This window comes from Carassius gibelio, chromosome B14 (assembly GCF_023724105.1).
Source record: "Carassius gibelio isolate Cgi1373 ecotype wild population from Czech Republic chromosome B14, carGib1.2-hapl.c, whole genome shotgun sequence".
Lineage (NCBI taxonomy): Eukaryota > Metazoa > Chordata > Actinopteri > Cypriniformes > Cyprinidae > Carassius > Carassius gibelio.
This window is the reverse complement of record NC_068409.1, coordinates 21,751,109-21,762,817: the sequence shown is the minus strand read 5'-3', so window position 1 is coordinate 21,762,817 and position 11,709 is coordinate 21,751,109. Positions and strand designations below refer to the sequence as shown.

At 34.9% G+C, this 11,709-nt stretch overlaps 1 protein-coding gene and 1 long non-coding RNA gene across 2 annotated transcripts; one reads left to right on the top strand and one right to left on the bottom strand.

Moving 5' to 3' along the window:
* The first annotated feature begins 993 nt into the window (after nucleotides 1-993).
* On the top strand, nucleotides 994-3,122 carry LOC127971324 (uncharacterized). The gene is made up of 2 exons (XR_008156787.1): nucleotides 994-1,249; nucleotides 2,857-3,122. It is a non-coding gene; the product is annotated as an uncharacterized LOC127971324 (long non-coding RNA).
* Nucleotides 3,123-3,288: 166 nt separating this feature from the next.
* On the bottom strand, nucleotides 3,289-11,141 carry LOC127971323 (hypoxanthine-guanine phosphoribosyltransferase). The gene is made up of 9 exons (XM_052574225.1): nucleotides 10,912-11,141; nucleotides 6,971-7,077; nucleotides 6,664-6,847; nucleotides 6,403-6,468; nucleotides 5,648-5,665; nucleotides 5,469-5,551; nucleotides 5,171-5,217; nucleotides 4,336-4,412; nucleotides 3,289-4,227 (listed from the first exon to the last, which is right to left on the bottom strand). The coding sequence occupies exons 1-9, from the start codon at nucleotides 10,936-10,938 to the stop codon at nucleotides 4,180-4,182; spliced, it is 657 nt and encodes a 218-aa protein (XP_052430185.1). The 5' UTR covers nucleotides 10,939-11,141; the 3' UTR covers nucleotides 3,289-4,179.
* Nucleotides 11,142-11,709: the final 568 nt, after the last annotated feature.

Sequence of the window (11,709 nt, the reverse complement as noted above, 5' to 3'; positions counted from 1 at the left end):
TTGAAAAATTCTATAATAAATAGGACATGTATGGCAGTGTTTAAAATTTCTCCACTACTTTCAAATTGTCCACCGAATCCTGTTGATTAATGACGAGAATGCACAAAAAAGTATTTGATTTATTTAAAATATAATAAATAGCAAAACTGTCCATACTTGCCTTAGTATGTTTCACACCAAGTGTGTCATATCCCCTTTTGATTTTGGTGTTTTGTTTGTCTACCACCAAAATAATTTTATAAAATAAAACATTTCTCACAGATTTGAAGCATCAGAGAACAAAAATATATTTAGACTTTTTTGAATTCAGTACTGGTCAAACAAGAATTTAAAGTTTTAGTGAACATTTGACCCACAAACAAACTATTTTAATTGATAACATATAACAAAAAAATATAAATAAAACAAAAACATCTCTTCATAGGCTAAGCATAAGAACACAGGCCATCACGTTTTACTTATAATTACTACATGCCAATCTTAACACATCCTACAATATTACACATCACTGTGTTATGACACTCTCCACCCAGAACCCAATTCTGTATAAAATGGTTTTGCACAGAACAAACCAGCAATGAGCAACACCAGAGTCACATGTTTCTCTACAGCTCACTGCAAGCAGACAATGTTTCTTTTCTCTTCTTCTAATGAGAGACACAAGGCGACTGCAAGGTCATTACGCAGGTCAGATGCTGCTAACACGGACTGACTTTAGACAGAAAATCACCTCTATTAAAATAATAATAACAATAACCACAAAACTACTACACAGTGAGAGTTGTTCGTTTAAATATTTAGAGTGTGAAGAGCTTAAAAAACATAAATTAGACCACAATGCTTGCATTGAGCTTAAAAAATATTTACATTTAGTCATTTAGCAGATGCCTTTATCCAAAGTGACTTACAGATGATGCAGCAAATGAAACAGCAATAATATAATATGTATGCAAACATTTATGTGGTTGAATTATAAGGCCAATATGGGTTTTATTCAAATATACCCCATTCAAATCAGAAACTCTGTTGAGATCAAGTTGGCTGGTTCAAAAGGCATGACAACATCCTGAGGGGATACAGTGTGTCTAACGTGCCACGACACTGCAGTTGCACTCCTCCTCCGTTACTCTACGGGGGATGTTGTACAGCTCGCGCTCCCACAAAGCTTTGCAGGAGACCATACAATGAAATTTGGTGCGTTCTTTTTTTTTTTTTTTTCATTTCGGCGCCATTTTCGATTGGACCCGAGGTAAGTTTGGATTTTTGGGTGAATTATTTTTTCAAGATTTTTCCCTCCGTATTCTCACGCTGTCATGTTGTCTGTTGTTCATTAATTTCTGAAGCGTCTGAGCTTCCGAGAGAAACGGAGGTGTTTAACGCGCTTCTCGGCGTGGAGTCTATGAGGTGTGTGCACAAATCACACTTCATATGAGTCTTTGTTTGAAAACGGAGCCGTAGTTGAGCGCGGAGAGAAAAGTACCACACTTCACTGTAACTTGATCGAAACGCTCAAGACGCTTCATTCTGACGCGTGTCAATCAAAAGTTCGCGTTATAAATCGGTCGTTTGTATTCAGCTCACATTTCTCAATATATCTTCTCAACCAACATCCTCTTTTATTATTAGTACGAAGTTGTCTATTTAGGGAACCTGTATAATCGCAACTGAGGAAACACCCCACGGACTGTAGATATACACTGCTTTCGAAAGAAGATATGTATTTTGTAGTTTTTAGTTTTTGATTCCGCACACTTGAACTTGTGGCTATTTCTGTTGTTATAAACAGTTGTAAAAATGCTGAGTAGGCAGCAGTTAACTACACCCTGTAATGTGGCATCCAGCTGAATGTGCGCCTCTGGAGTTTTTCTTACCATCTCAGCATATGGCCTGTGCATAATATTTAATAAACAATTTCTATAATAATCTTTGCATGTTATATTATTAGTATGACTCGCCTTAAATACGCTGATATTTCAGTTTAACAAAAGTGTAAGTGTATTATTCAGCTTGTTTTTTTTTTCAGTGTAGCCAGCAAATTACATGAAGTCAAGTTTTCTATAAATTCCATACATTTTTTCTGTAATTGCATATTTTTATTTTACTGTAATTGTTTTAATCTACATATTTATTTATTTAAGAACAAGTGAAACCTTCTGCACACCAGACCTTGACATGATGTATTGAGAATATGTCTGGTCATGTCTGCCTGGCTCTTATTTTTTGTATTTCATTAGTTGCTAACCAACAACTGGGGTGCAAACAACAAACCAGCGTTTGAAATAATACATTCCCATTATTAACGTGCACATTGATTTTTATTTATACAAAATGAACAGAAACTCTATAAAGTATTTTATTATCTGGTTTAAATTCATTTGCAGGTTGTATTTTCATATTTATTGTTTTATATACATCTGACGTAATGATCTAATGCAAAGGATACTGTTTTATATATATATATATATATATATATATATATATATATATATATATATATATATATATATATATATATATATATATTTATATTCAGGCCTATATTACCACCCTGCTATTCCCCTCAGAACCTTCAGGGGGCGCGCGTCTTCTTAATAAAACATGATAACACAAAGAAATATTTACATAATTATATAAAATAGGTGCGTTGTGATAGCTGGTATTTACATTTTTTCATTCTAAAATAAATCTAGTTGTATTATCATGCAAGAACGCTTTAAAAAAATAAAATGGTCATATCACAAGCCACTGAGAGAAAGAGACTGCACATGTCAGATGCTCTGTGACAACACTAGCAGCTCGTCATGCTTTTTTAGTGATGGATATCCTGCTAGAGTTGGTTTCTCTCTGTTCCACCAGCAACATTTGAGTAAGCCAGCGGAAGAAACCAGCAGATCTGAAGGGAATGTACTATAGCAGCACATAAATACTGGAGGTGAATGTGGTGTTATCCAGTATTGCTGTTCTGCTGTAGTAAGACCTGTCAGCACTTACAGACTCCAAAGAGCCACACCAGATCCTTGGCCGAGAGCTGACTGTGCCCCTGCATGTATGTGGTGGAAAAACACTACCTGTCTGTACTCTAGATAAACAATGCTGTCAAATAAAATCAACAGTGAGCTAAATGATCTGATTTCATTACGCGTACCTGATGTTATTTCTGAAAATACTGTAAAAGCAAGAACAATATTACGTTTATTCTGATATTTATTCCTAAAACACACTTCTTGATAATGTGACCTGTTCAACGATGTCAGTCATGACTTTGAAAAGAGAAGTTAGGAGAACACGTAAAACTCTTTGAATAATTTAATCCCATTTAAGATTGACAGGTGACTGAACAATGGTGATATTTTGATAAGTTTTTAATTCATTTTCATATTCACCGTATTTATATGGTAGCATTCAATTACCATACAAGGCACCATACGATTTTTCCCCCCCAATTCATTTCACTCTCATTAATATAATTATAGTAACCAAAACTACAGCAAGTGGACACAATTAAATATCTTGACCGGAGAATTAAACAAATACAAATTTGTTTAAAATCAATAATAAAAACAAGGAGGTGCTAATTGACTTTAAAATGTCAATACATTTGAAATGAGTACATTCAGATGAAAAAGCATTCAACATATTTTATATAATCATTATGCTCACTGATTTTAATCAGGGTTTAAATTACAGTTGCAAATAGTCTTTGGGAAACATGAATGCTCTTCTTTTGCTACCAAGTGAGCAGGTCAAATTCACATATTGATGTTCACTATTGAATAGCAAAGCAAGATGACCTAAAATCAATATTTTGTTTAATCTATCTTAAAACACAAAGAAAAAAAAAAGGTTAAAATAAATTAAAGGGAATCTGGCTCTTAAAGGTTGTTTAAAACACCCACTGTAATGAAGAGCAGCAGTCTAAGTAACACAAAGATCTCTGTTCTAAGAGACTGAACTGCAAAGTGTTTGTGGTTACTAATGTGTGTGTGTGTGTGTGTGTGTGTGTGTGTGTGGAGGCATAAGCTAATGTAAATGTAAGGTGCATTGATTAATGGCACACAAGTCACCAGAGACCCTGAGTGGTGAGCTGTGCAACCGAAAAAAATACAAAATGGATATCAAATAAAAAAACATCTAATAAAAACAAATGATACACAGGTAGAGGGGGAAGTTCAGGGCTTCTCATGCTTTGTACTTCTCCTTTCCTGTTTCACTGATGATACAGATGTGCTGCAAGTCAAAGTGAAAGAAGCTGTTAGCAGAAATTGCAGCACAATCAAACAAACTTTGTTTTTAAATTATAAAAATATTCTAAATGATTAAAATGTTGCTACTTACATTTAAATCCCGAAAGTACTCATTGTAGTCAAGTGCATATCCAACCACAAATTTGTCAGGAACCTCAAATCCTACAACTACAGAAAAAAGTTCCATATCATTGCAATTTAAAATAACAGTTTTTTCTATTTGATATATATATATATATATATATATATATATATATATATATATATATATATATATATATATATATATATATATATATATATATATATAGTAATTATAGTTGAATTTTCGTCAGTCATTACCCTATTTTTCAGTGTCACACGATTCTTCAGAAATCATTCTAATATGCTGATTTGTTGCTCAAGAAACATTTCTTCTTATTATTAATACTGAAAAAGTTCTTCTGCTCATTATTTTTGGGCTATCTGTAAATTACTTTCCTTCAGTGCAGAAAAGTGTTAGTCTGCTCCCTTGTGGTCAGCACACAGCATTGCACGATAGTAGCTTAGCCCTAGACCAGGGGTGGGAAACGTTGATCCTGGAGGGCCTGTGTCCCTGCTGAGTTTAGCTCCAACCCTGAAAAAAAAACCTACCTGTATTCTGAAGACCTTGATTAGCTTGTTCAGGTGCGTTTGATTAGGGTTGAAGCTAAACGCTGCAGGGACACAGGCCCTCCAGGATCAACGTTCCCCACCCCTGCCCTAGACTGATCAATAGAAGTGGACAAAATAATTGAGGCTGCTTTTGAGGCTGTTTGTGCAACCCCTGAGAAATCATCAGCATGCATCCATTTATAAACATGGGTTGTGACAAATGAACTGAATCTTAACTATATCAAAGTTGCATGCCAAAAAAGTCTGGAAAGTGTTTTCAGTAATCCACTCACAGTCTGGTCTGTAGCCAACACTTCTTGGTGTCCTCTTCACCAGCAAACTGCAAAGAAAACAAATGACAGGAATGTGTTAACCATACAGTTTATAAATCCAAAAAATAGGTAGAGGAGTGTCTGTCATTTGTTGCACTAGTGATCAATAAGAGACAAAGGAGATACAGTTCAGAGTTTAGCAATATTTACATACAGCTTACAAAGACTGACGCAATACCTACAAGATAAGAACAATCTGAGTCACAGTGGTTACCTCCATTCATTATATTCATCTTTTATTCATTATATTCATCTGTACCTGGCCACTTTGACCATTTTTGGATTATATTGCTTGAGAAGTTCTAGCAGGGTCTTCATTGTCTTTCCAGTATCAATGATGTCCTAATAAACAGAGGAAAGGTTACATAAACACATTTACTATTTGCTGAATAATATGAGCTGTATTAAACATAAATGTAAAAATATATTTGCAAATACCTCAACAATCAAGACGTTCTTTGGTGTAGAAAGAAAAAAAATGGCAAGAGAAAAAGATAAACAGTTTTAACACATTTTGATATATTTAAGAGAACAAGTCATTTTTACTCTATGCCTAGGACATGCATCTGTTTATTTCTTGATCATACACTACTGTTCAAAAGTTTGAGGTTGATAAAAATGTCCAATCTTTAAAAAAAGAAAGAAAAGTATCTTATGTTCAGCAACATTGCATTCATTTGATCAAAACACAGTAAAATTAATACTATTGTGAAATGTTTTTTCCAATTTGATGGTTTTCTGTTTTAATATATTTAAAAATGTAAATTATTCCTGTGATGCAAAGTTGAATTATCAGCATCATTACATCACATGATCCTTCAGAAATCATTCTAATATGCTGATTTGCTGCTCAACAGTTAAATAACTTTTATTTATTTTTTATGGAAATCATGATGCATTTTTTCAAAATGGATGAAAATTCAAAAGTACCACATTTATTTGAAATAAAATCTTTTATTTCATTCTAAATGTCAATGTCACTTTTGTTCAATTTCCTACATTTTCCGCCAAATTCATAAATATATTTTTCATAGAAATTAATTTATAGAGACGTAACAGTGTCAGATAATTTTTTTTATTCTTACATATTGAGAGCATCTCACAGATAGTCACTGAATGTGATTTTAGACATTTGCATAAAAGATGAACAGTGATATAGTGGGCATTGTTTTTGTTCACATAAACATGCTTACCTTTCCTGTGAGTGTGGACAGATCGTCTCCGCCAATCACTTTGATGTCACCTGTAGACTGGTCATTCTGCAGAGATTCAGACATTTATGTGTCCTAGTTACTGAAGTAACATCAACACTTAACTTTAAAATGAGTTTGTATCACAAAGCCTCAATTTTCATTCATGTTGTCATAGTAATTAAATATACACACTGACAATAAACAGAAGGGAGTAAGTAAAACAGACATACATTAAATAGGATGAAAGTTTAATAGCCGTACTTGGTAACTCTTAAGGCGGATGAAGTCCACTGTCATGGGAATGGAGCGATCGCTGTTGCGATTAAGGGCTTTAATGTAATCTAGCAGGTCAGCAAAAAACTTGTAGCCCCCTTTGAGCACACACAGAGCCACGATATGATGCCCGCCCATGTCCTTCATGATATCTCTGGCCAGACGTTCAGTTCTGTAGGAGTCAGGAGAAGCCAATACTAAGTGTCAACAATCTTCAGGTTGCCTGTTATTTGTAATTAAAGGGTCCATTAGGCAAGACCTCTTGGCTAAGAAAATTTGATTATGTGATGCATACCGGTCCATGATGAGTCCATGTGGAATATACACCCGCTCCAGGCCCGCCACATAATGTTTCGGTATACAGAAGAGGTCCAGGTCATAACCTTGCTCCTCATCGCTGATCTAAATACACAAATGACATCATATCACATCCGAAAGGGCAAAGAACAGAGAGCAGTCTGTTTGACAGATAACATTTATTTAGCCCACAGAAGGACAAACCTGAAATAGGGCAGTAGGGGAAAGGTGATCTTTACTTCAACCTTATATCCTATTGCCTAAGCAGCTCTCAGATCCACTGGTGAGTTAATGTGACGGCATTTGTCTCTAACATGTGCAACAGTGTTCTCGGCAGAAATATCCTTTAACCAAAACTAATTATTAAAAAGTGCAGAGATTATCTATCTGACAGTTTCTGAACCAGATAACCTAGAAGTTTATAGACTAATTAGTGCCATCAAACGATTTATCACATCCAAAATATAAATATATATATATTTTTAAATTAAGGTTAAATAAGTTTAAAATTGTTTTACATAATATGTGTATATGGTGTATATTTATTATGTATAAATAAATATGCATGCATATATTCATGAAAAATATATTGTTTATATGTTAAATATATTGATATAAAATATAAGATTATAAATATATGCATGTAAATACATGTACATTTTTCAAAAATATTTACTGTATGAGTGTATTTATATATGCACAATAAATATACAGTACACTATACATACATGTGTTATTTAAACAAAAACTTATTTTGGATGAGTTAATCATTTGACAGCACTAAGACTAATGTAAGTAAGAATACAAGTATAAATACTGTTGCAAGGATGTGAACAAGGATAAACAAGGGTGAAGATAATTTTCGCACCATTTCATCAGTGTGAATGTTAAGGTAGGTGAAGAGTCTTCCCTTGGGAAGAATAAGTGTGCTTAATTGTACTGAATGTGCATAAATCTGTACTGGCCGATAATATAATAATGAAAAAGCCACTTAAAGTAATACACTCTCATGTCAATCACAAAAGAAGATATTTTTAAGAATGCTGGAAACCAAACGGTTGACGGCAGCCATAGAATTGTTCCATACTATGGGACTCAATGGCTACCAGCAACTATTGGTGTGTGTGTGTGTGTGTGTGTGTGTGTCATATGTTTAACAGAAAAAGTAACTCATTAAATTGTGGAACAAATTATGACAAAATTTCCATTTCTGGGTGAACTATCCCAGAAAAGTTACTATGTTTCTAGATTCCCATTTCATTCGACTAGACAAGCTCATACATCTAAACTCCTTACCACTGCTGTTCAGGCATTTGTTTATGTAAAAGACAACAGCATTAAAAGAGAGCCTTGTGTTCAGAAACACACCGAAGTCCACTTTAAATTCTACTATGATCATGTGTATGTTTTAAATCAGTGATTATCAGCCTTTTGACTCCAAGGCCTCCTCTTGTTTGAAGGACCTCTTCTAGGGCCGAAATGTACCTCTGGTACTTTTGCTTTGTCTGTTTTATGTTATATATGTGCATGTTTTTAACCATTTTAATTAACACTGTTAATATTAGTAAATGTAATCATTTTAAGACCTGGCCTTGGATTGAGAGGAACTGTTCTAAATGAAGAATGTAATATATTGTCTACAGTCTAATTAATGAAAGAGTATAACTTGTACCATCGGTGAAGCTGTGAAGAACCTTGACTGGAAATCTTTCAAAACAACAGATGGTAATTTAAAATGTGCTATATGCATATATTTAAAAAGGACACATCTAACTGTTCCTCACAGTGGAAGTCAAGTAAAAGCAGATAAAATCCAGATAAACCGAAGTAGGTTAGCTTGTTCTTTGTTCTTCCCATAAGTGTTATCACACTGTCCTTGAAGGCGTTTCAGACAAATAACGTGCAGCTGTCAGGAGAGGTGCGCCTGGGAGCTTCCCCCCTCTGCTTACTGCTGGTGACGGTATCTTGAGATTCAAACCCCAAAGCACCATCCACATCAATAACACATGGCTCTGATAAGACATGCATTTTAAATCCTAGTATGCAATGGGTGCATGCCAAAGTTTAGTTTCTCATATTGCTGCTAGAGCATGCATTGCTTAAGTCTGTGTGCTGTCAGGTCTAGTGAGCAGTGTTTCACACCAATAAAATTTCTGCTTTAGATTCACATACGTCATGTGTCTTTTCTCAGCTGTATCAGAATATGGAGCCTTTTTTTCCTGCATTAAAAAGGCAAATAAATTGGTGTTTATTATAGTACCTCTTCAGGTAACATAATTCCCAGAGACTTAAGTCAACAGTATGATTGAACATGCCTAAAGAACGATGCAAAATCACCATGAAAAGAATGAAACATGACTTGTGCACATTACATGCTTTCTGATGTCATCTAGTAGAGACTATATACGAGGAACAGACCTAAACTTAAATTGCTTTCTGTTGGAAATCCTGAAATCCACCCTAGCTCACCTTGTCGTTCATCATAGTATGTGACAAAAGCAATGTCCTTAACATAAACGAACGGCATGCTGGAATTGGATCTTTTCAGTAAATCTTTGCTTCAGTTTACAAAACTGATTTCCCAAAAGCATTGTAAGCATAATGTAAGAGATCACTGGTGCCAATGGTTTCTATTATCTTAGGACTTAGGCTTAAAGGAATAGTTCACCAAAAAATTGAAATTCTGTCTTTATTTACTCACCCATAAGATGATCAAAATCTGTATGAGTTTCTTATTGTACGAGTATTTTGAAGAATGTTGGGAACCAAACAGTTGGTTGTCCCCATTGACTTCCCATAAAAAATGATAAAAGTCAAAAGAAGAAACTCATACAGGTTTGAAACAAGTGGAGGCTGAGTAAATGATGACAGAATTATCCCTTTACAAAGTAAAAAAAAAAAAAAAAAAAAAAAACAGTCCTGAATAATTCTTATGGCTCGTATGTTCAACTCAGGGACTCAATAATCTGTTTGCACCAGTTAACAGCTAACCAGGGGTACATATTTTCAGTGAATACTTAGAGTCGGTTGTGTTCCTCAAGTTGGTACTGTGTGGTTTCAGAAGACACCGAACACGAGTATTTATTTGCAACTTTTAGGTGATTCTGTAGCCTTCTGAGGCTTGAAATCTTCACTCACCATTCATTGTCCCATGGAAAATGCTGACCAGGACATGCTTAAAAACTGAGCTTTTTGAGATTTGCTGAAAAAATGGAAAGGAATACTGGATCATAACAACACGAGGCTGAGGTCAGAACTGACAGATATAATTTTTTCTTTCTTTCTGTGAACTGTCCCTTTAAGAGTGCAGCGAACCTGTTATTCATTAATAAATCCAATCATGCTTTACAAAGCCCTGGATGGGTCTGTCTAAAATTATACCCTCAAGAGAATATCTTAATTTAGGGCGAAGGAAGATGATTGACTCCCCTGAGTCTCTGAACAAAGCTGTGAGTCATTTCATCAACTCTTTACAGCATCCTGCCCACAACGCCCGTTACATTTATTATCACTTTACAAAAAAAAAACGGAAACGAACAGCGCTTTTTGACCTGAACCAAAAAAGGCTTCTGCCTGAACTTAACCGATTCAACAGTGCATCTGATAAATTATAACAAAATAAAACAGAATATGTGCAGCGTTTATCTGTGGCACATTTTGCTTTGGTCTTGTGCAGAGATGGATGATCAGCATCACATGTGCCATGCGTGACACGCGTGCTTTCTCTCCAGGCCCCCACACTTCACGCGAATATTTATAAAATGCCAAATGCACTTCTGCATACAAACGGACCATTTCTAGGGATAAAAGGCCTAACTTACAGCAACAATTTAGCTTTTTGTTAAAACACAGTTCCTAATTATTCGTTCGGGTACAGTGACTAAGTAATCAAGTGTCCGCTCCGGTGTAAATGATTGAAGTGTGTACAGTTACACCTACCACGATACAGGGGCTGGCAGACGCCATGTCCGTCCCGACTCAGCTGCTGCAAACGTCCTTGATTCGGATGAGAAAGGCCGGGCGTAGTTGTACTCCTTTCTATTCTCAATTTCACCTTTAAAGGACTGAGCGAGCCCAATCTTGTAATCTTCCGCACATTACAATGTGGGTGTTTGGCGTTTTAGCATTAGAGAACTGGAGCCCGTCGACCAATCAGTGTTCAGCAGTGACAACGCACGCGAATCACGTTCTAATTTTAAAGTGATAGAGCTAACAAATTACTGTCCGTTAATATTAGTAAGGGCCTAGTACATTTATAAAATAATACATTCAAATAAATATTAACAGTTTTTTTGGTCCTCCAAAACAATCACTTCTTTAAATTTACACTTTAGCTTTTAACCAGAATGCAATAAACCCACTAGAATACGTAAAAAGAAACTAAGAATTAAGATTTTTCACAAAAAGGTTACTACTGGCACATTTACATTTTAAACACTAACTGAAACATTTGTTAGCCTAAGTATTGGCTGGAAATTTCTGTGTTACTCATTAAATCTATCACTGATTCTCATTGTTTTACAACCTAAATGGTAATTAAACTCACTAACACTTTTAGTGTCCTTTTTACACGTATGTACTGTAGTACATAATGCATAATTTAATGTGGCTTACCATAAATTAAACATTACAGTAAGTATATGTTAATTACTATTACTAATTATACTGTAACAAGGACACCTTAAAATCAAGTGTATTCTTCTTATTGATGGCAGGTCCCAATAAATGACAAATAAC

Bases quoted from the DNA above. Each gene is read 5' to 3' on its own strand.
- LOC127971323 (XM_052574225.1), bottom strand. From the start codon at position 10,938: ATGGCGTCTGCCAGCCCCTGTATCGTG. The intron at 5,218-5,468 runs GTACAGATGAAT...TTTTCTTTGCAG, and splicing joins AAAATGGTCAAAGTGGCCAG to TTTGCTGGTGAAGAGGACAC. The intron at 4,413-5,170 runs GTGAGTGGATTA...TTTTTTCTGTAG, and splicing joins TGTTGGCTACAGACCAGACT to TTGTAGGATTTGAGGTTCCT.